The sequence below is a fragment of the Dicentrarchus labrax genome, unplaced genomic scaffold, assembly GCF_905237075.1.
Source record: "Dicentrarchus labrax unplaced genomic scaffold, dlabrax2021, whole genome shotgun sequence".
NCBI classification, from domain to species: domain Eukaryota; kingdom Metazoa; phylum Chordata; class Actinopteri; family Moronidae; genus Dicentrarchus; species Dicentrarchus labrax.
The window spans coordinates 18,650,292-18,672,969 of record NW_026136718.1 but is presented as its reverse complement, the minus strand read 5'-3'; the positions used below and the strand labels follow the sequence as shown (position 1 = coordinate 18,672,969).

The window sequence follows — 22,678 nt, the reverse complement described above, 5'->3', positions numbered from 1 at the left end:
TGTGGATTAAGGTTTCTGAAATAATTGTGGTTAAAAGCAGGTAACGGTATGCAGTAGGCTATTTTATATTTAAATATCCTATTATAAGAAATCCTTTTAAAAAATTAATAACATTTAAAAAAATGCCCTTTGACCTCGGCTTTAGCTCATATTGAGAAGCACATTTCAACCCTGAGATATTAAAAATATCAAAGAAATAATAATTAAGGCCATTACATAATTGGGAATACCTTAAAAAAAGCATCTTGTCATGCTGACATTTGTTTAATTTAGTTTTAAAGCATTAAGATAATTTGTTACTTAGGTTGAACCCTGATTTGGCGTCAGTCTGCATCCCCAATAAAACATATTATCATTATTATTATCACCCACTCAAATAACAACAGAGGGCTATAACAATAATTAGAAAGATAACCGTTTTTTTCTTTGCAGAAAAACAAAATATATAAAAACACAAAAATGTTTTTGGTTTTTTTTTTCTTCCTTCCAAAACAGCAACAGCGGCAGCAGAAAAGTCGGCACCTTCGGATGCAGAAAAATGATCTATGAAGTGCAGAGTGCAGTGAGGGAGGAGGGCGGAGGGGCTGTGGGGAAGGGAAGCGATGTGATTGGCACAGAGAAGGAGCGTGTGAGCGCCCCGGTGACCCCACCCTGAGCGCTTTAAAGGCCGGTAGATGGCAGCTCAGCATCCTCCCACATCCACAGAGAGGCGAGCCGGAGGACGGAGCGGAGCCACCGGGATATTGTCAGGATATCAGAGTGAATGAGAAAAAGATAATAAGGTGAAAGGAGAAAAAAAATGACCGACTGCGGATTTTAGAGAAGAAGATTTGAAAGGAAAATATTCGGCTGCCGGTGGAGATATTTCGCGTCAGACACACACACAGAGAGAGAGAAGAGAGGTAAGAAGTTTGCGAATTAGCTCCGAACAAGTTATTTTAAAACTCTAAAAAAGTGCTTTACGGGTCTATTTTTTTCTTTTTTTTTTTTTTTTTTTCTTTTGTTGCATTTTGGTTTTGTTATCGTGGAGTTTTGTTTGTCATCCAAACTCCATGAAGTCTTGGACAAAATCGCTTCCAACAGTGGACTGAGGTCTCCACCATCTCTGGTGATACAGCAGCTGAACAACGCGACTATCTGCTGCTTAAAGTTATAGTCGATTAAAAGTATGAAAGCGTTCAAAGTTTTTCAGTAACACCGGCAGTTATTATTATTATTATTATTATTATTATTATTATTACACAAATACACATCCTCATTTAGGTAGCCTACATTCAAACATTGTTTAATACGATTTTAAAGACGGTGTTTTTGTTTTTTGTTTGCAGGTTGTTTATTGACTATAGGCTATAGATTATCCTCATCCACGTCCTGTGTCGTTTAACTTTCTGCATGCTGCTGAATTGATGCCATGCATACACAGCTCCGGCCCCAAGGCAATCTTTAGTAAAAGCTGTATAACTCATAAATCCACGGCAATTAGCATAATTAGGCTTAAATCAGAGCCCGAGGCTGTGTGACATTGTCCTGAAAGAACTGCGTTATGTTGAATTTTTAAGCTGCAGATTTAAAAAAAATCGAACAGATTACACGAATCGAGCCAGAGGCTGATTTGGTAAAATAATGCAATGAAAGTACTTAGACCTACATGGGAAAAAGAAAATGTTACAGCATTAGTCACACGTTTTGATCTCTCTCTCTCTCTCTCTCACACACACACACACACACAGTAACACACAGGCTGGCCCATCTTTCACGTGTCAGGCCTGATGATAAATTAATAGCCTTGTTGGAACCTATTTGCACCCACATTAGACAGGAGCCCAACTGGGGATCCCGGGCATATTTCACTGAAGACCTGTCACACATCTCCGCCAGCCTCCAGGCGTCTGAGACTGACCTGGGACCCGCCACAGATTGAAATAAACGCCCCCCCCCCCCCCACTGGAGTCAAACTCTCAGGGAGCAAAGTAAATATTTGGTCGCACCTGCTGTCAGTGCAGCCTGCGGAGCTGTAAGAGCGCACAAAGGCAATGCTTTCAATTAAAACCTCTTCAGACTGAATTTAATGTGCTTGTAGACGGTGAAATTAAACAGCGAAATGGTCAGGTTTCCTTTCATTGGCCTATTTTGTTTTGCGTGGACGGGAAAAATGTCTGTATTTATTATTTACACCTGCCTGACCAATAATTTATATTATTGTTATTATTATTATTATTATTATTATACCTTTACATAGGCAGGGAATTTTATTCATCTCAATTGTGGACCATGATGAACAAATGAATCTATACATATAACAATACCAACATCAAGAAAGGGCTACAAAAGTATTGTATTTGTATTTAACTGCTGAAGTAGGCTTATGCTCCCTTTTTTTAAGTAATTGTAAATTACTAAATTTAGGCTGCCTTTCATTTCTGATTGGAAATAACAAAATCATTTGAATTAACATTTTTTTTCTGCACACCTCCGTTTACTATTATCCACTAGTTAAATCTGTCAGACAATTATTCAGTGTTGGGCTGTAGGTTCATGAAAAAAAGGATTTCTTTCTTAAAGCTTTGATCAGATGGTAATTGTAAATGTTTCTGTAGGCTACTTTAAAACTTTCCAAGATTTTTTTTTTCCTGAACTCCGCACCATTTAAATGTTTTACTTAAATGTAATCTTTTTTTCTAACAACATACACAGAAATACTGATTCAACATTTATTTCAAATGAATAATTCTTTCCTTTGGAGCGCAGTCGTTAATTCTCGTATTTCACCTGTTGCCATTTCAATTAATCAGGCTACACTATAATAAAGAGCAATTCAGTTTTTATCAGCGCTACGCCTCTAAAAAACAGACTGCTTTGTTCAGTAAACAGGACAGTGACACTCACAGCAGCTCCTCTCTCTCTCTGCAGACAGCTCGCCGGTCATGCAGCACTACGGGGTGAACGGCTACTCTCTCCACGCCATGAATTCACTGAGCGCCATGTACAACCTTCACCAGCAGGCGGCGCAACAGGCCCAGCATGCACCTGACTACAGGCCCTCAGTGCATGCCCTTACTCTTGCAGAGAGACTGGCTGGTAAGAATCAGTTGCTTATTTTGTTGTTCAACTGTGTATTAACACAAATTCAGTGTGCGTTGATCTCTGGGTGACCTTTGACCCGTCCTTCAATTAAACTGGTCGTGTTTCTTATTTCTCAACGGCTGCACATTTCAAGACATTATCCTCGAGGCCCGGTATGGCTCCCAGCACCGAAAGCAGCGGCGCAGTCGGACGGCCTTCACCGCCCAGCAGCTGGAGGCCCTGGAGAAAACTTTCCAAAAGACCCACTATCCTGATGTGGTGATGCGGGAACGTCTAGCCATGTGCACCAACCTGCCTGAGGCACGCGTTCAGGTAAAAAAAAAACCTCATAATGCATGTATCTTGTGTGCACAGTGCAGTTTAAAGGCAAAAGAGTAAACTTAAAGTTAAAATAATCTAATTAAAAGTGATAATGGACAGGCAAGGTGCTGAAAAATGTGAAGACATTGCATTCACTGATCTGTCTCTCCATCCATCGGCCAGGTCTGGTTCAAGAACCGCCGGGCCAAGTTTCGTAAGAAGCAGCGCAGCCTGCAGAAGGAGCAGCTCCAGAAACAGAAGGAGGCATCTGGAGCTGCAGAGGGATCTACAGAGGACTCCAAGACTGACCTCACCACCACCAATGCCACCACTACCACCCTGGTTCCTGAAGCCCACACTCCTCCCCCTCCCTCCTCTTCCTCATCCTGTCACTCAGAGACAGAGAGGCTGGCAGCCGCACGGCCCCAGCCTGGAGAGATGAGCGTTGAAGTCAACGTCACATCCCCTGAGCCATCGGACAGCGAGTCAGCAGTGGAAGATAATGCTGACAGAGAGGAGGACGAAATGAGAGGGGAGACAAGGGTGAAGATCAGGGAGGAGACGCAAGGGGAGGGGGGAGCGCAGCCGGGGAGCAGCTCCCCATCCTGCAAACGGCTGAGCCCCACATCAGGTAAAAATATCCCAGTCTAATGAGTGCAGCTACTTTTCCTGTTACACTCCCTGATCGTACATTTAAGAATCTTATCATAGATGGATATTCTAACTGAATTGGTGTGCAGGATAAACAAAAAAATATTGATGCAAGAGTCAGAGTGTGTTGACATATACTAACGTCCTCCTTCTCTCTTCATGTTTCTCAGAGTCTCCCTTGAGCTCCCCCGCCTTGCCGTCCTCCAGTAGTGTGACCAGCAGTTTGGCGCAAAGCAACTCCTACGCTTCGTCTCCTCTCAGCCTCTTCCGGCTGCAGGAGCAGTTTCGTCAGCACATGGCAGCCACCAACAACCTGGTGCACTACCCGTCCTTTGACATGAGCACGCCGTCCTCTCTGCCCTACCTGGGCATGAACGTCAACATGCCGTCCCCTCTGAGCTCGCTGCCCTGCCAGTCCTACTACCAGACCCTGTCGCAGGCCCAGCAGGTATGGAACAGTCCGCTGCTGCAGGCACCGCCAGGCAGCCTCCCTGGAAGCCTCAACAGCAAGACCACCAGCATTGAGAACCTCCGTCTGAGGGCCAAGCAGCATGCAGCCTCGCTGGGATTGGACACGCTCCCCAACTGAAGCTCAGGCTGCTCAGTTCTCATGTGTTCGCCCTCTAGTCAGGGCCGTACCTATGAATTATGGGCCCTGTCAACAGGAAGTGACTCTGGGCCCCCCTTCGCTTTCCTCTTGACCTCTCACCACTGTCAGCAACTATGGGTATCCATCCAAAACTCAGACACATCTCCAAAAACTACAGCAGAAATATCATATAATATCTATAATAAGTTTTTGTGGTCACCACCCAATTGGCTGTCATGATTTCAAAAATCCTCTGTTGTTGTACAATGTTTTCTTTGCAGTTTTCTAGATTTCAAATAAAGCCAATTTCAAAACCAGGGCGGTGTGACAAACAGTAGAAACGGGATATTTGTAGGCACACCACAAACCAAAAAATTAGTTTCAGAGCTGGCACTTTAATTTTGGGCCCTCGGTTGTCGACACACGTATTCCCCTTCACCTCATCGTCATCGTATGGGTGCGCAGCTCGACGCCGGGGGACACACCAGAGCATGACGGACACCTCTGCTGGATAGACTTAACAGAAAATAAGATTAGAACAAGAACTCAATGGACTAAATGCAACAAAAAAAATCCCACCTGGACTGCAGTTGTAACTGAAATGTACTTTTTGCCTGTGGATTTTTGCTTGTATTCAACTCCTCCTGGTCAACAGCATAAGCCAACTCTGCTAAAGCTAGCTGCTCACTATGTTTTCAGCCTCCTCTGTGACGTCAGGACAGGAAGTCTTAAACTGCAGAGCTGTCAGTCTTATTCCAGGACAGATATAAGATATTAAAATATTCTATAACTCAACCCCTGAACGTGAACTATGCATGCATGCATCCCTCTGAAGCATGGCTTACAGCCGCAAGACACAGAATGAAGTCATGTCAGATCTGATATCAGAAATAAAGCTCAGATCATGCAATATAATCCCACACACGACTCTCCTTGTTTAAAGTTACAGCACTCAGCTCAGCCTGCAAGAATCCATTGAGCGTTGTAAATATCCCTCAGTGTTCGCCTCCATCTGCCTGGCTAAAGAGTAACTCCATGTCTCCTTTTGTGTGAAGGATTTGAGTGGAAATAATTTTTTAATTGTGGCTTTAAGCAAAGGACCTACAGCAGAAATGAAATAAGGGGAGTCTCTGTAGAGGAGGCACAGTGACAAATAAATGTGAACCCAGCAGACATTTTTGTTCACTCGGGTGCCAGACTCAACTCAACAGAGTCACCACTTTTTCTGAGCCACTGGCTTCAGCAGAAAGACGCACGGGCCCATTCTCTATGTATTATATCACTGTAGATTCAAGACATGTATTTCTCAATTGTTTAAAATGTGAGTAATTTATCTGTTTAATGCAAGGGAATAAATCACACCTAAGAATGACTCATGCTCTCAGTGTCATCGGTTGAAAATATAAGATGAAAATATCTGCTTATACATATTGCCTCATTTTGCCATTTTACAAAGCAAAGAGGAAGTTTTAATCTAAGACAATGACTCTAGAAATCGTTTGTTACTACAAATGTAAGAAATGAACAAACATGAGGTGGCCTTTTTTGTACAAAAGTCCTTCATTTAGATATTTGTCTGGTTGAATTGAGGAAATAGAGACAACCCTGTATGAATATCATGAAAAAAATCCCACTTTCTTAATGGCAGATTTGTATATATATTTTTTTTTTGTAGATTTCTGAATCGTTGGACCTTTATCAGCTTAAAGGTGAGTCAGAATGAGACCAGACAATCCGTCTAGATTGTGAACCAGGAATAATCACATAGCAGGACATACAACCCACATGCACTCACACACAGGCCTTTAAAAAAGACCCCAAAACATTTTCTCAAAGTTTCTCAAGTGAGAGGAAGTTGGCAAAAAGCGAGGGATTAGTTTAGGGTGTGCTGAATCCAGCTGGATGGCTGACAGCACTGAAAGGGACTGACAGAAAACTGAATCTTAATAAACAGTTTTGATTTCCACGCACATTACCTCCAACCCTTTATAGTAAAAATGTAAGTTTGGTTAATATGTTCCACTGAAGACACCTTGATGAACCATAAATAATTTAGACACAGGAGGTCTACCGTTCTCGATGGTGAGGTTTACATACCACATACGGGAGAACCTGCCACTTGTTCACCCAGTGCAGAATAACTAATCCTAAATGAAATGACTGAAGCACAGTGTCAGGCTCTAAAGAGTCTCCAATCCACCACCCACCCACCTACCCTTCACTCTCTCCTCTCTCTCTCTCTCTCTCTCTGCTCCCCTCTTCCCCCACCCTGTCAGCCAAGGTTTGGCTGCACCGAAACAGAATGCTTTGCCATAAGAAGATTACCTTTGGTTGGGATATCGATGGATTAAGTAAGAATAGAATGAGATAAAATAGGACTGAAAGGGTTCCTGGAGTCAGCAAAGTTCAGACACCTGTTTTTTCTAGGTCTTTTCCCGCTTCCTTGCTCCATGACCGTAAAGATTATATCACTGTCGAACTGGAGAAAGGAAGGTGAGAGGGGTGGGTGGTTTAGGATGGGACAGGTTACAGTGCATTAAAATATTTTTGGGGCTGTAAAGACAATTCTTACAGATGCCTTTGGGCATTATTCATACATACTTTTTAAATATGTGGTCAATTTGTCATGAACGTCTAGGTTTTGCGTGTTCATAACGATCATATGGGTGTAAGTTAATGGGAATGCTGTGTTTGTGTGTGTGTGTGTGTGTGTGTGAGTGTGTGTGTGTGTGTGTGAGAGAGAGAGAGAGAGAGAGAGAGAGTGTGTGTGTCTATGGCAGCTAAGCTGCTGAAGGTTTCCAGGAGCTCTTTGATGTGTATCTGGGCAATGCGCTATTAGAGGGATTTTGCTAGTTGACAGCTCAGAGAATGTGTGGAGGAATTGCGATGCCAGCGGGCTAAAAGAATGCTGGAAACAGGATTAGGATCATATTCTGGCAGCTCCTGTCACTTCATCAATGGGCTAAGGTTTCCTCAGTGACAGCCCTCCTTCTCTGCCCTGCTAAAACCTTTAGTGGGACCATAAAAGGGGTGAGAGAGGGGAAAAAACAATGATTGAATGGTGTGCTATGATTTCTGTGCTGGGTTTGCTCTGAGGGCTTTGTGTTGGGAGGTCTGAGGGGGACGGCGTTGATTTGGAGGGAGGGGTAGGTCGTGGGGATGAGAAAAAGGGGCTGTTTTTTGGGGGGTGGGGGGCTGTGGTCTTTCTTGGAAGTTTTAACACCCAAATCCCCATGGCAGAGCATGTGGAGGGGTTTTACACTGATTCTGGCGGACAGGGACACCAGCTTGGTGTCCCCCAGGGGACGACAGCAGCAGAAGCAGCAGCAGGTGGGGAGAGAAGGGAGAGTGCTGTTTCCTGAATTTTCAGGATCCAGTTAGTCTGTGTACTGTAAGCCCTCCCTGTCTTCACCAAGTGAGACTTCTTGCACATAGCGACGCTACATCTGCTTATGTAGATATGTAGGAGTGTGATATAGGCTTGCAGGCTCATTTGAGGATATAACAGTGACTCCCTCTTGTGATTAGTTGATTTTATTTTACTGAAAGATTAAAATAATAAGTTGATCAACAAGTATTGTTTTATCATATTATATTATATTATATTATATAAGCCTATTATAACTTATTCCTGTTTCATAGAGCTACAAAGCCAATATAAAAATTATTAAAACAAAACACATCAGTGAACCATTAAATTTCATTAAAATAAACATATATACATAAACATAAACATAAACATATACAGACACACACACACACACACACACACACACACACACACACACACACTTTAATTGGTAATTTTATGGGATTTGTTGATAGTTAAAATATGTATATATTGCATATGCATGTGTATAAAACATGTGCTTTGCACCACATTTAAGTGCAAGCTATTTTTCATTTGTAGGTCCTGAAGAGGTTAAAAAAAGCAAATTTTTAAATTTATTTATTAAATGGAATTTCCCGATATTTCTAATGTGAAATGCAAGACATCACAAATACAAACCTAAATTTCACACGAGAAACACATTTCAGGTGATAAATTCACATTAGGCTACTTCATGTAACAGAAGTCAAATGATGAATTTACAGATAAGCACACACAGCTTTTCAGTCATTTTACATATGAAATATCATATTTCACATTATTTCACGTGCTTTTTTGAACATAAGAAATGAATCTTTAATCACTAGCTGTATGGTCAGACCTGACCCTTGGGATTACATTTAAATTTGTATTCCTCTACTTTCTTTCCATGAAAAACTATCATGGATCAGCCTCTTTCTACATATCACTCACCATGTTCAGGTGATCATTAAAGCTGAGAGGATTGTGAGGTCCACATGTAGTTGGGCCTGAGGTTGTGTTGTAGAACAGTTCCCGACTGGGCTTATAGGGTGGTCTCTGCCATGCATCTTGGACCAGCTGTCTCCATGCTGCCACCTAAACCCCTTCCCCCAAGAGTGTAACTCCACACTTTGCTCACCCATGTGAAACAATACTTTCACAATACCACAGGAGTTTGATTGTTGGCGACAAGTTATATAATGCCAGGAATTACAGACTAGCATGCAAATGCTAAATCCTCCTCTCTTTCTCCTGAGAAGTGGATGAGACGGACTATATCTGCAGGCTTCACTCTGGCTCCCCAGCTTTGTGCTACAGAGACGCTCTCCTTTCTCCCCCTGACTTGGGTGATAATCCTGACACGCACTGTCTGCATTTTTTACTGTACGTGTTTAAGCGCATTTGCAGAGCATTTATCTCTCCAATGTAAACCAATTTGGCTATAAGGGCCTTGGGCCAAGCAAGGCGCTGGAGGGAAGAAAGGAAAACTCAAGCCTAGCAGATGTGCAGAGAAGGGAGGATGGGAGAGCTGGCGAGGATGCGGGGGTTGATGAACAACTGAATGCAGCAAAAAAGGGAAAGCGGAACTGTATGGGAGAAAGAGTGTCCCTTGTCCGAAGGGTAAGCTTTTGAAACTTGGGATAGGGGCCTTTAAAGCCGATAGAGTGTGGATCACTGAATTGTTGAGTCACAGAATCTGAGAAAATCATACGGAGCTCCCAGTTAATCCTGTCATAGTGAAATCGGTGAGCATACTTTGGGGATCCCAGCCCCTTCTGAAGAAATTTGGAGCCTGCTGTATTGACAGAGCTGCTGTTTGATACCGCCTATACACCTGTATCAGCTGTCTGTTAATCTGCCTTCCCCTCCTCCCACTAGTCCTCCACAGCACGTCGCCTCTGCTGGTAGTAATGGCTGATGAAATGGACCAAAGACCTAAAAGCTGCCAATCTTGCTGCTTCTAGATGTCTCCTTTAAGTGGCTCTGGTTGCAGGCTGAACTTGTCACTTTGATCATCTGAAAGGCAGGATCCCTGCTGTGTCAAACATTACTACCTGCAATTCTGTGGCGCCATAAAGACTATGGGCTCCTTGGTCCCTGAAATGGGACATTAAGACAGAATCATCCTAGTTTAGTTGGGGCGATATCAAGGTGTTTTATTTGTTGGCACACAGGCAGGGTCTGAATGTGTTTGGATGGCTTTTAAAGTACCTGATCTTATAGTCTAAGGTTCCTGTAAATGAGGTGTTTGCTGCTCTTATCAATGAGACGTTACATGAGAAGAGCACCTTGGCCTGCCAGGGCTGGTGAATAGCTCTTCTGTATGATTCCACCAGGCTCAGCTTTGGCTAGATGCCCTCTACATCTAACTTCTCAAACTCTTTCATTATGTTGTCGCACTTTCTGATGTTAAATCCTGGATCAATGTTATTCATAACATTGGGACTATGTTATGACATTTAAAATGTTTTCTTCCAGTTACTGATAATACTGATAAGGTTCTATATCACATACAATCAGACAATGGTAGAAAAAGTATTCTTAAATAATGCAGCCTGACAGAGTTTTGACCTGTATAGATAAAAGTTGCAAAAGGGTGTATAACTGGGTGTTGATTATAAGTGGGATCAACAGTTTGTTTGTTGTGACTATAACATGGAGAGTTTTGATCTGCAGTTAAAATGTTGCAACTTGTGACTTAGTTCGATGGGTTTGTAACACTAATACCTCCTGCATAAGTTCCAGATATTATCAGATTATTTTTGATCTTTTATGCACACATGCATCATTCACACACTCACAATAGTGTAGACAGAACACTAATACAAATAATATGATTGAGCCCCTCATTGATATGTACATATGTCTTCTTCCTGATGTTTGTTTAATAGGACTATTTTATATTTAGATGTGTCACAACAGAAAAAGAACAGGTGTTACTAAAAACATAAAGAATGGCTCGGTTCTATTCAAGTGTCCCAGCCCATGACAGTGCGACAGTGAACTAGCACGCACAATACCAGCACCCTGAAACAGAAGCAGCGAAATGGAATTCAGCCATCTTTAATTTTTATTTCTTACACCTGTGTGTAATGTCTGCTGTGAAAAAGGCCTTTATATAACACATCAAAAAAACCTCCACATCCAGAAAATGTTTATATAGTGATGAGAAATATCATGTTATCTTAGACTTCACATTATTATGAAGTCAAGCTTCATCATATGCTATTAGTTATTTTTCCATTTATCAGTAAGAGTATACATTAATTCATATTTATTAAAATGTAAATGCTTTGTGTTAGCCAAAATTCATTCTCTTCTACTGTCCCTAGTTGGCCATAACAGGAAAAATTAAGAGTCTCACATTTACGTTACAGTCTGACAGATTACATCTCATCAAGTTTATCAAAGCGACGTGTATGTGTTTTAGGCTAGTACTGTGTATTGTTTCAACAAAATAAGATTAGGATTAAACAGAGTTTAGATAGTAACCATTTTTCTTTTGACTATACATTTTTTTTAAATGTATTCTGCTACAATTGGCAGCAGATATGAAATATTCTTCTGAACTATATCACTTGTGCTTTTATCATCTGTGATGTATTTAAGTACTACAGTATATAAATAACATTTAAATTGATTTTAATATGTATAATATAATACACACGACTGCCAAATTATAACTGGTAAATGTATTTAATGGGCCAATTTGAAGGCTGACTTTGTGCATGTGTGTGTGTCTATTTGTCATTGCTTCTGTCTCAGATCCTGAGGGATTTATGAACAATGTCAAGTTCCCTCTGAAGACCTGAGTCTCTTCACTGCCTCTTAAAGCTTAATGCTCCCTGACTGAGTGGCACAGCGAGAGCCACACACTCTCTCTCTATGTGCCACAGATAATGCTAAGAACAACCTCTCAATTCCAGCTCTCCTCCTCGCCTAATGTGCCCTCCTTCCTCTTCCGAACGTACACGGCCATTTCCATTCAATGATACAACAGTGCAAACATGGGTGATTGTAATGGAAAACACTGACATTGTCCCTAATGGTTTCCCATCCCAGGAGAGTTTTAAAACATATGTAAATTTATGTAAACCCAACAGAAACACATATTTACAATAGCACAGGGTAATCACAATATGACGACATGGTGCGCTGGCCTTGTAGATGGAGGCGCCATGTGTCATTAGTCTCCTTTATCTCTTTTCTGTTTCCTGTTATGGCATCAGTGCAACAATCACTCACAATAATAATGAAAATGATCTGCGCTCATCTGTGGCACAGTGATGGAGAGGGAGAGGTGGAGGATGAAGAAGAAGGTAAAAAGAGGGGTTTTTGTGCCCTCACCTCTGCTGGATGCCCTGAAGGTGCACCATACTTTATAAACTCAGTTCATTAAATATTCACCAACAAAACTGGTTTACTGTACAGGTTTTAAAAGCTGTAGATATCAAATCAAAAATGGCACATCACAAAATGTATCAGAGGATCATGTTTTTGATGACTTGTACCATTTCCAACATCTGGAAACTAATTTCAACATCTCTATCGTAGAAACACAAAACAGCAGTAGAACCTCTATTAGAAATCAGTTACTTTATTTCATTCTTAGTTCCCATATCACAGAAAGATGTCAGTGCTTGTAAAGAGAGAAACAACATTATTTTCCATATTCATTTTAAATATTAGTTTTCAACGTTTTCACAATGTAACTCGCAGTACCTCTTTGCTTTGGTGACATGAATTCAGTTTCTTCCAAAGCATGTGTCCCTCTTCATGCTATATTGCATGAAATATTAAAGAATACCAGGCAAGACCGAACAAAGACTTTGCTCATTTCACACCTACGACAGGATGCTGAATTTCGCAAAAGGAAAAAAACCCAACAAAAAACATGTCAATATCAATTAGAAAAGATTTTACAGCATTCATTTTAAATATTTTAAATTTTAAATGTAATAGTACAGTACAAATAAAATGTTAAAATCTTGAGGTTTGTCGGTGACAGACATACAAAAAAGGTCTGAACCTTTTTGACCAGTAAACATGAATATATCTTTTAACAGTTTTATAGTCAACATTCATTAAATCTTTATTATGGCCATAAAAAGCCAAAGAGTAAAAGATACCTGAGTACAGAGCAGAAGAGTGAAACTAAAAACTGAATTTGTTGAAAGGATATTACTATATTATTTCCATTTTCAAACAATCAACTACTGTACCTTTTCAAAAGGAATGTTAATTGTGTTATCTTTTACTCATATTTCATTTTTTTAACGTGTTTAACAAGTTTTGTGTTTGAATGATTTGAACAATTTCTGAGACTAGCTTATTATTTGTATTTCTCATTTTCTCACAGGATGTATTTAAGTCACATTTAATTGGAAGTCCCTTCAGGTAGCCCCACCTGTGGTCTCCAGGCCTTACTTTCTGCTCTGTTTGATTAGTTGTTCCACCTCCTTCATGAAGCGCAAGCAGAGCTCATCCTGCCACGGCAGGGCGACACACTGCACCGCCACGGGCAGTCCCTCACCACCAGACACAGCCTGAACACGAACACAGTACCCAGTCGGTCAACAGTCAGCAACCAGAAACACCATAGTCTTCTGCCTCCACCTACTGACCAACTGTGGAACTACTTTTGGTTTAGGGACAGAGTGATAGGTAGTATCATGGATGGATTACTGAGCAGAGTTCCCCCTTTTTCTAAACCCTCTCCTGCATGCAAGTCTACTCGAAGTCAAACTGAAAAAATGTATAATTGATGAATTGTTAGTCAGACAAACTAGTTCCAACTTCTCGTATGTTTGTGTTTGCAGCTTTTATAGATATATCTTGTAATAATACACAGAAAAGGTTTTGGGGGGGTCATGTTGAGCAAGACCAAACCAGCAATCTAAAGATGCCAGCTTAGACTAAGAAGAAATTGTGATTGGCATTTTGTTTACTATCATCTGGTATTTGGCCTAAGTAGATTAGTAGTTAGTAGATTACTAGTAGATTGAAAGCTGATTAATTGAAATATAGAAATAATTGTTAGCTGCAGATCTGCTTCAAATAAGCATAATACAAAAGTCAATATAAATCACAAATTGTCTCTTTGAAAAAATTTTAATCTTTACAAAGTAACTGTATTATATCATTTGGTATCTGTCACCTCTCACTGGCACATGGTTCTTACCTGTTTGAAGGACTTGTCCATCAGGTCCTGGTAAACACCCTTATAGTGCTTGAGTTCCTCCTCATCCTCAGCCGTCACCGTGGAAACAGGAACAACCCCGGCAGGAAAGTTGAGGAGATTGTAGAGCATCATGTAAGTGAGAACATCTGGAAGTACAGAAAACAGAAACAGGTTGTTCACTGTGGTACACTGGGTTTTATAGTAGTAATATTAGTGCTGTTCTGTACAGTCATGAGCACAACAACGTACAGTGCTGTGATAAAAATGGACATTATTATATCTCTATCATTCACAATGCCCTTTCAGATATCACAAACACTGTAACTGTTCAGGGTACCGTACGAGTATTCTTGCCGCAGTATAAGAAGTTGTAGGCGGGTCCGATAACAGGGCACAGCAGCACGTCTATGTCGCATCTTCTCCAGTGTGCTATCGTTTCAGAAATGTAGTCCTAATGAAAACACAAGAGAATTTAGTTTCACTTGTATGCATTCATACATATACAAGCATTATTAGCTGGCAGCTAACAGTACCTCAACAGCAGCATGCTGTTTCCACAGATCTGGAATAGATCTAAAAACAAAGGAGAGAACGAATCAGTACGGTATGTTTCGGCATTTTGTCGATTACAATGTGAGAGTCACAAAACTTCAAGAACAACCTGTCAACATTAAAATTACTTTCTCACCCAACTCCACAGATAGAACTGAAGATGGCAGAAACACGAGGAGACTGCAAAACACAAGCACAACATAAAACAAACTTTAAGTATTAAATCACACAGTGCCTGTTTCTTCAAGGCAAATCGCTGAGGAAGAAATGTGTCTTTAGTCTGTATTTAGTCTGTCACAGAAAGAGACACCTCACCAGGGGCTTGAGGAGGAAGGAGAGGGTTTTCTTCAACCACTTGGGAAAATAGTAAGGGAGAACCTGTGATCTGAGACAGGGGTCCACAGGGCCCCCCACCCTAAAACAGAACAATAAGGGATCTGTGAGGAAAATGAATCATATAACACGGATATTTATGTTTGTTTATTGCAACAACTAACTCTAAGACGTATATCAGATAACAACTTCAAAATTAGATATTTTATAGAAAAAAGGAAATGTGAAATGTTTAAATTATTTCCCCCTCCTCTTCAGTCTCCTTCCTCTTGGTTGTGGTCTACTAGTACTACCATATGTATAATTCCTTCATAACCGTGTTATTGTGATTTATTTGTTCAGTGGTTTCATACTGGGTTTGTATCTGTACTTGTTCTATGGATGTCATAAGACAGCAGTTGTTTTAATTCCCTCAGAGCATACTGACATATTGTCAATCCTGACTTGATTCTGTGTTGGTGTTCTCTTTACACGCCTCTCTCTCTTTCTGGGACTATGGGAGTAATGACAAGTAAGACAAAGCTAACTGCTGTACTAATAACATTTGGAATGTGTTGTTTAAATAAAAGTTTTAAAAAAGCATTTGAGTTCTAAAAATCTGATACAGGTCGTAAATATGCTAATTCTCAAACACAGTTACACACAATCATCTAACTAATGAGGCTAAAAACAATGACTGCACAGATGAAATAACTTAAAAGGAAACTCACAGTTTTTGAAGCAGGGTGGTAGCTCCGTCTGCTAACACTCCCTTTATCATCAGTTCATGGGCAGCGTGACTGATGTTCAGAGGACTGTAGGGCACCAACTACCGGCACAAAAGACATAAAAAAGGGACTGCATTAATAACATTTAGCTCATATGACATATTTTATGTGGCCGTAGATTGTGCCTGTGAGTGGTGTGGTCTTACAGTGTGCCCTGCTTGCTCTAAGAGGGCTTTGACCTCTCTGATGCCTCGGGCCATGCTTGGAGACGGCTGCACGTAGCCATCGTTTTCTAAGTAACCGATCCTCAGAGGTTTGGAGCTCTGGTATATCTGAGGACAAGACATTTTAATTCTGTCAGGTTTGTAGGGAGACATCTGAGAGGAAACGCACATAAACAGATTCACTTTTAGTACACAACTAGAAGATTGAGTCTTTTTATATATTAAGGCTTTCATTTTGTTTACCTAATTTACTTGAAATCAGAGGGCCAGACCTCAGAGTCATGATGACAAAAAAAAGTGTGTGAACACATTCTTAGCCAATGAAGCTAATTCTGATAAATCAATACAAACATTCATAATAATGTGTCTTTATGTTTCCCCTATGCATTATACTGTATATGGGTGAACTCAACTCATTACCACCACATTCCCCCAGAGAGCTTTACGGTGCAAACAACAGGCACCTCAAAGGAGTTTTCATCATGTTCTCTGAAAACTGGTACGAGGAGTTGTTCCAGATTTATGATTTCAGTGTCATCACTGTGCATCCATAAAGACATATGTGCTGAGATCTGTGTTAGGCTTAGCTTAGCACGAGAGGCAATCTCCACTCTTGTGAGAAGGCTTTCCACAGGAATTTGTCTTCAGGAATTTGTTCTCATTTAGCCACAAAAGTATTAATGAGGTTCTTTACTGAAGCTGCATGATAGGTTACAGTTTATCTTTAAGTGTTTGTATACTGAGGTTGAGTTCAAAAGTTTACTGAGGCCTGTAAAGTTACTTCACACCAAACTTGATTTCTTTATTGACCAGGCTTTGTGCACAGTGATGTTGAAACAGGAAAGGATATATTCAGCAAACTGGCATCATGTTATCAAAAATATATAGATCTCTGGATAAGCAATGTCTGGCTGTGAGTCACATTGATCTACCCACTCTTTGGTTTGCTATCCTCAAAAAGGAGCAGACTAGCATACTATATTCACTAATATCATTTTTATACTTTGGTTTCTGGACACACCTGCGTGTTAAAAGGTAAGGGTGGAACAGTGGGGTCCAAGGAAAACATGTGGTCGCAGAGCAGAGCCTGCATACACAGAGCCAGACTGTCCACATCCCTCGCCATGGGTCCGGATGATGACAGCACTAATTTCAAAAGAAACATAACAAAAAGCAATGTGATTTTTCAGACGACACATGTAGAGCTGTACGTTGGCAATGATGACGCTGCTTAACTAAACCTTACCAGATTTTTGCCCTCGATAAATGGGGCGTATACCCTGTGAACTGACCAAAACACAAAGAAATCAAAACAAAACAAAGAAGCAAAGAAGTGTGGTGTGGTGGAAAGTTTCATGAGTGTACAATGACTATCCATAAAACTGACTGACACGGAGACACTCACCTAAGCCGGCCTGCTGTTGGCTTAAAGCCAGCGATGCCACAAAATGAGGCAGGAATACGGATACTACCCCCTATATCGCTGCCTAAACCAAGCACGGAGCCTCCTCCCCCAATGAGAGACCCCTCGCCACCGGAAGAACCTCCGGAGGTCTTCTGGAGGTTGTGAGGGTTCACGGTCTGCCCATAGATGGGGTTAGAACAGTCATAACTGGAGATGAGACAATAAAACACAGATAAGCAATGAGCCTAACGGTCTTTGCACATATAAAAAATCACATATTACCTTTGCGCTGGACAAATAGAATTGCATGAGTGCACTGTTATTGTACAGTGTGTAACAACAGTGTCACAGCTTAACTTCCTGATTATTTAACTGAGAAATTAGTTACTTCAAAAGGCCCTGTGGCAGGTTGGTTTTCACAAAGGGAATAGCTCCTTGTCTCTTCAGAACTTCAACAAGCACGCTGTCCTTCTCGACAGGCTGGTCCAAATTAATGATCACACCACAAGAAGAGTCGTGATTCTTGAGTTATAGAATGAAAACAGGCAAAGACAGCAGTGTTAGACAAGAGCACATGAAAGACATAAGTCTGAGCTATATTAAGAATGCTATAATAGTATTATAAGTGCTTACAAATATCTGGAAACTTTGTCAATGTAATTGCCATTCTGTAAGGATGCAGTTAATACAAAATACCTTGTACGCAATGTTTTCTTTAATGCTGACTGGAACTCCGTACAAGAGACCTTCCTTTATGGAGGAAGCAGTTTTCAACTGGTCAAAACTCTCCAACAAGATCCCAGTGCAGCAGTTCAGCTTTTTGTTTACATCCAGAGTCTGTGGAAAAAGTAAAAACCATTTGGTATGAAATGCACAAGGAAACTACTAACTAGTACATGTTAAATATTGATTTAGTGACAGTGCATGAAAGCTACTTTTAGGCAAAACGCCTCAAACTAATGATTGTTTTTGTACTATTCTAGGGTACATTCTTGCAAGGAGACATAAGAAATGTGTTGGTACATTAACTTGATTTAAAAAGCGGCAAATGCTCCAGTCCGGAGAGTAAGGATGTGCTTCAGCATACAAACAAGAATTCAGTAGATCAGTAGATGATAATAACTTTTTGGGACACTGAGATCTTTGAAAACGGCCAGAGAGATAGGCCAGTGACTGCTCAAATTTATCATCTATTTGTGTCTGTATGTGTCTGTATGTGTGTGTGTGTTTGTGTGTGTGTGTGTGTGTGTGTGTGTGTGTGTGTGTAATATGTGAATATGAATGTGAATATGTGTTATCTTGGGTATTGAACCTTTTCCATGTAAGAGTAGAACACATCCTCCGGGCTCAGCAAGCCTTCCTTCAGTTGCTTTGTCAACTCAGACAGGGACAGTGTCACGATGTGAGCAGAGTCGGTCATTGGATGCTAAAAGACACACACACACACACACACACACACACACACACACACACACACACACACACACACACACACATATAGTATGGCATAGCAACAAATGCAAAAATCATCTATTTTCTAAGGGCCAAAGTAGCAACAGATGTATAATAGTTTGTCCAATATTTCTAAATATATATGTGTTGAAGACAGCTGGTAGTCAGTTGATCAATCTACAAGGTACATTGAAGTTGTTTTTCAACACATCATCAGTATGTATTTTAATATTTGTTTAAGAAAGTGGTTTTAAGATTGTTGTTTCCCTGCAGAGCATCAATGGTCCATTAGCTGCTCTGCTGTGGGACTATTCTGGTTGGTTTATTCTTTTTTTAGTCTGCCATGAACAGTGAGCTGCAAGTATGCAAAAAGATATGCGGCATACTACTTATCTTTTCTTTTCTTGTATTTTTCTTTTTCTTTGTTTGTTTTGTGTATTTGCTTCCCCCACTTAATGATTGACTGTACTCAGGTCATTCACAGTCAGGCAGTCAGGGCAGTCTTAAGGTGTGACATTAATGCTGCAGTAGATAACGTTTATAAAAATTACTTTTTGTCATATTTGTTTAAACTGTTCCTCGTGACAGTAGTATATTAGACACTTTCTCTGACTCTTCCTAGTGCTCATAATGGTATTTGCAAGATTCTATCATGGCTGCAATAAAATCTGTTTAATCTTTAGCTCCTTGCTTGTCATTCCTTATGCTAGTGACTAGTAGTGGGTGTAACATCAGAAAATGTCTGGATGGTTCAGAGCGTCACAAAATGAACACACATCACCACAAATTTGCACCCAAAGACAGATGGAGAATGATTTTCCATGAATGAATCAATGAATGAATGAATTGTGCAATAGAACATTTGAGTAATATCTCTTTTCATACTTAAATATTTTGAGCATTTCATGTCAGTTTATATTGTTTATACAACTACTTTAACATAATTTATTTTGAAAAGGGGAAGAGTTATTGACATGTATTTTTTTTTTTCAAGTTTCTGCTTTTACTACATTGCACAATAAAATGGTTTCTGTTTCATGCATTCTGACTCCATCAAAACCCCTATAATAACCAAAGCCTTCAGTATACATGATAACATTAAAATGTTTTATTTTATATACTATGTACTCCTGACAGTAGAATAAGACTTTAACAAGTTTTTGGTGATACTACAGAGCACAAACTCCACCTGTAATTTGACATGACGTTTAAATGCACCTGTTTCCCTCTAACATTATCACTTGTCAAACATGCAAGTCTGTCTCTAGTATTATTTACAGAACTTCTTTGCTGCTTTGCTCATTTGCATTGTGTATATTTGTATTGTTAATGGTGTGCTGTGTTGTGTGCATTGTGTGTATGTACCTTTGCTGTAGTTTGGGAGACGCCAAAGACAAATTTCCAGTGCGGAATCTCTAATCTAATCTAATCTAATCTAATCTAATCTAATCTATATTGTACAGTCTTGATCTTGCTGCACCCCCTATTGTATTCAAAGCAGCACTGATCGGTGCCCTTTCTGCTATTACAGGTCAAAATGTGTGAAAACGACTGACAGAAGCGTGTTTGCGACAAACAATGGTAGTAATTAATTCATCTACAAACCGAGCATACATTAGCCTGAATTAAAAACCAAACCAAGGAAGTGTGTTTTAACTTTCCCTCCAAGCTTCTCACCGACTCCTTGTACTGGAGGACAGCCTGCTCAGCCCGCTGCAGGCTCTCAGTCCTCCGGGTCCTGGCTCTCCGGATCTTGTCCTTCGCCTCTTGGTGGCTGCTGACCTTCCGCACCAGCACCACCAGAGCTCCCACACCGCAGGCTGCACCCGTCACCAGCGCCGCGGTCCGGTTGTCAAGCTCCACTCCCTGAAGAAAGTGTTTCACGTTGTCCATGGTTCCCCCACCCAAACCTCTTTAGCACAAGGATAAACGTCGGCTAGCTCAGGCTAACAACAGACTGTTTGTCAGGAAACGAGTGGGACTAGTTCGTGAGTCTGTCAGACGTTTTAAGTAAAGAGCCAGTCGCCTTTAGGACGTGTGGTTACATATTCATGATGGAGCTGGTTCAACTCGAACTACACTTGGAGCCTGTTTGCTCACACCGCCTGACTACCGAATAGCTCACTGTAGCAGAGCAATAAAAGCAATACACGTGTGCAAGGTAGAGGGCGCCAGTGCTACCAAATGAGTAATAACTACATAAAGTCATAACAAACTGACAATAGAGAAAAAGAATATATAACATCAACAACAATTTCTAATGACAACAAAATAACAATATGAAAACAAAAATATGAACATGATATAAAAGTGTGTTTGTGTGTGAATTAGAATTTTAAGACAGCAGTTAAATGGGCTTTTAGACATTTTTTGAAACATTTTATAGAGATGGAGTTTTTTTGCCAGATGGGAAAAGGTATTTCATAATTTGGTACCCCTAAATTTAATAGTAAATTGACCTCTGCACGTAAAAAATCTTGGGGGATGAAGATCTAAAGATTGTCGCGTTGGATAAGAGTGAACCTGAGAATTAATTTTAAAATAAGTCTTAAAGTGCTCTGGAAAGTTTTCATGATCTGAACATACCTTATAAATAAAAACACATATTTTAGAGATATTGATGTCATGAACAGTAAGAATCTGGAGTTTCTGAAAAAGAGGTACAGATGAGACATGTGACTCAGATCGGGTTGCCATCCTAACAAAACGTTTCTAAAGAACCAAAATTCTTTGGAGTGAAGTAGGAAAGGTGCTCGCCCAAACTATATTACAATATGAAAGACATGGATAAATTAAACTGCAATAAAGTGTAAGAAGACAGTTTGTGGTAACAAGATTACTAATCCTCCTAATTATACCGATAGATTTTTTTAAATTTTTTTTACTAAACCAGTGTATTTGTGCTTTCCAATTCAAACTCTCATCAACAAAGATTCCCAGGACTCTTGTTGTTGAGACTTGAGGCAACTCAGCAGACTGAATTATAACTTTACAAAAATCCTTAGTGTGATTTTTTGCCACAAAATATTATATAGTTAGATTTTTTTATATTCAGAAATAACTTATTTAAACTGAACCATGTAGCATATCTAGTTAAACCAACATTAAAAGTTTTAATCAGAGAATTGAAATTTGAGTGAGAATAAACTTGAGTTTGTATCAAGTGTTGTATCATCTGCAAACATTATTGGAGAAAGAATATTTGAGACATTTGATAAATCATTAAGTAAATAAGAAATAATAATGGTCCAAGAATGGATCCCTGGGGGACCCCACAAAGTAGTTTAGCTTTGTTGGAATAGCATCCATTAATACAAAAAAACTGTCTTCTATTTGAGACATAGTTTTTTAACCATTCAAATGTAACATCATGAAAACCACATTTATGCAGTTTTTTCAGTAAAATATGATGGTTAACTGTATCAAAAGCTTTTGAAAAATCTATGAATATACTACAAATAAATTCATTATTTTCTAATGCAGAGGTAACTTTGTCAATCAAATGATGCAAAGGCATATAAGTGGAGTGATTTTTCCGAAAACCATATGGATGTTTGTAAAGAATTGAATTACAATCTACATGAGAAAGGATCCTTTTGTATATGATTTTTTCTAATATTTTTGAGAAACATGGCAAAATAGATATGGGTCTATACTTATTAAAACAACACGGATCAACCGCTTTAAATAGAGGAATAACTTTGGGAACTTTTAAATCCTCTGGTACAACGCCTGTTGCCATAGACAGAGAAATAATGTAACCTAGTGGCTGCAAAATTGACTGCTTGACCTGTTTAACTAGGGTTGCAGAAATGTCATCATGGCCAGCTGAAGATGTTTTTAGTTCA

At 40.0% G+C, this 22,678-nt stretch overlaps 2 protein-coding genes across 2 annotated transcripts; one reads left to right on the top strand and one right to left on the bottom strand.

Moving 5' to 3' along the window:
- Positions 1-692: 692 nt before the first annotated feature.
- On the top strand, positions 693-5,996 carry LOC127350675 (diencephalon/mesencephalon homeobox protein 1-A-like). Its single transcript, XM_051377495.1, has 5 exons — positions 693-902; positions 2,911-3,078; positions 3,218-3,396; positions 3,568-4,015; positions 4,206-5,996. The coding sequence occupies exons 2-5, from the start codon at positions 2,925-2,927 to the stop codon at positions 4,622-4,624; spliced, it is 1,200 nt and encodes a 399-aa protein (XP_051233455.1). The 5' UTR covers positions 693-902; positions 2,911-2,924; the 3' UTR covers positions 4,625-5,996.
- A 6,561-nt stretch (positions 5,997-12,557) lies between these two features.
- Positions 12,558-20,968, bottom strand: LOC127350358 (vitamin D3 hydroxylase-associated protein). Its single transcript, XM_051376881.1, has 15 exons — positions 20,508-20,968; positions 18,691-18,804; positions 18,075-18,215; positions 17,767-17,900; positions 17,379-17,585; positions 17,220-17,260; positions 16,995-17,119; positions 15,956-16,081; positions 15,753-15,850; positions 15,025-15,124; positions 14,846-14,889; positions 14,691-14,730; positions 14,500-14,608; positions 14,158-14,303; positions 12,558-13,522 (listed from the first exon to the last, which is right to left on the bottom strand). Exons 1-15 carry the CDS (start codon positions 20,721-20,723, stop codon positions 13,400-13,402), a joined length of 1,764 nt encoding a protein of 587 aa, XP_051232841.1. The 5' UTR covers positions 20,724-20,968; the 3' UTR covers positions 12,558-13,399.
- Positions 20,969-22,678: the final 1,710 nt, after the last annotated feature.

Bases quoted from the DNA above. Each gene is read 5' to 3' on its own strand.
- LOC127350358 (XM_051376881.1), bottom strand. From the start codon at position 20,723: ATGGACAACGTGAAACACTTTCTTCAGGGAGTGGAGCTTGACAACCGG. The intron at 16,082-16,994 runs GTGTGTCCAGAA...TCTTGTCCTCAG, and splicing joins CCTTACCTTTTAACACGCAG to ATATACCAGAGCTCCAAACC. The intron at 15,125-15,752 runs GTGAGTTTCCTT...GTTCTGTTTTAG, and splicing joins ACCACCCTGCTTCAAAAACT to GGTGGGGGGCCCTGTGGACC.
- LOC127350675 (XM_051377495.1), top strand. From the start codon at position 2,925: ATGCAGCACTACGGGGTGAACGGCTACTCTCTCCACGCCATGAATTCA. The intron at 3,079-3,217 runs GTAAGAATCAGT...GCACATTTCAAG, and splicing joins TCTTGCAGAGAGACTGGCTG to ACATTATCCTCGAGGCCCGG. The intron at 3,397-3,567 runs GTAAAAAAAAAA...TCCATCGGCCAG, and splicing joins TGCCTGAGGCACGCGTTCAG to GTCTGGTTCAAGAACCGCCG.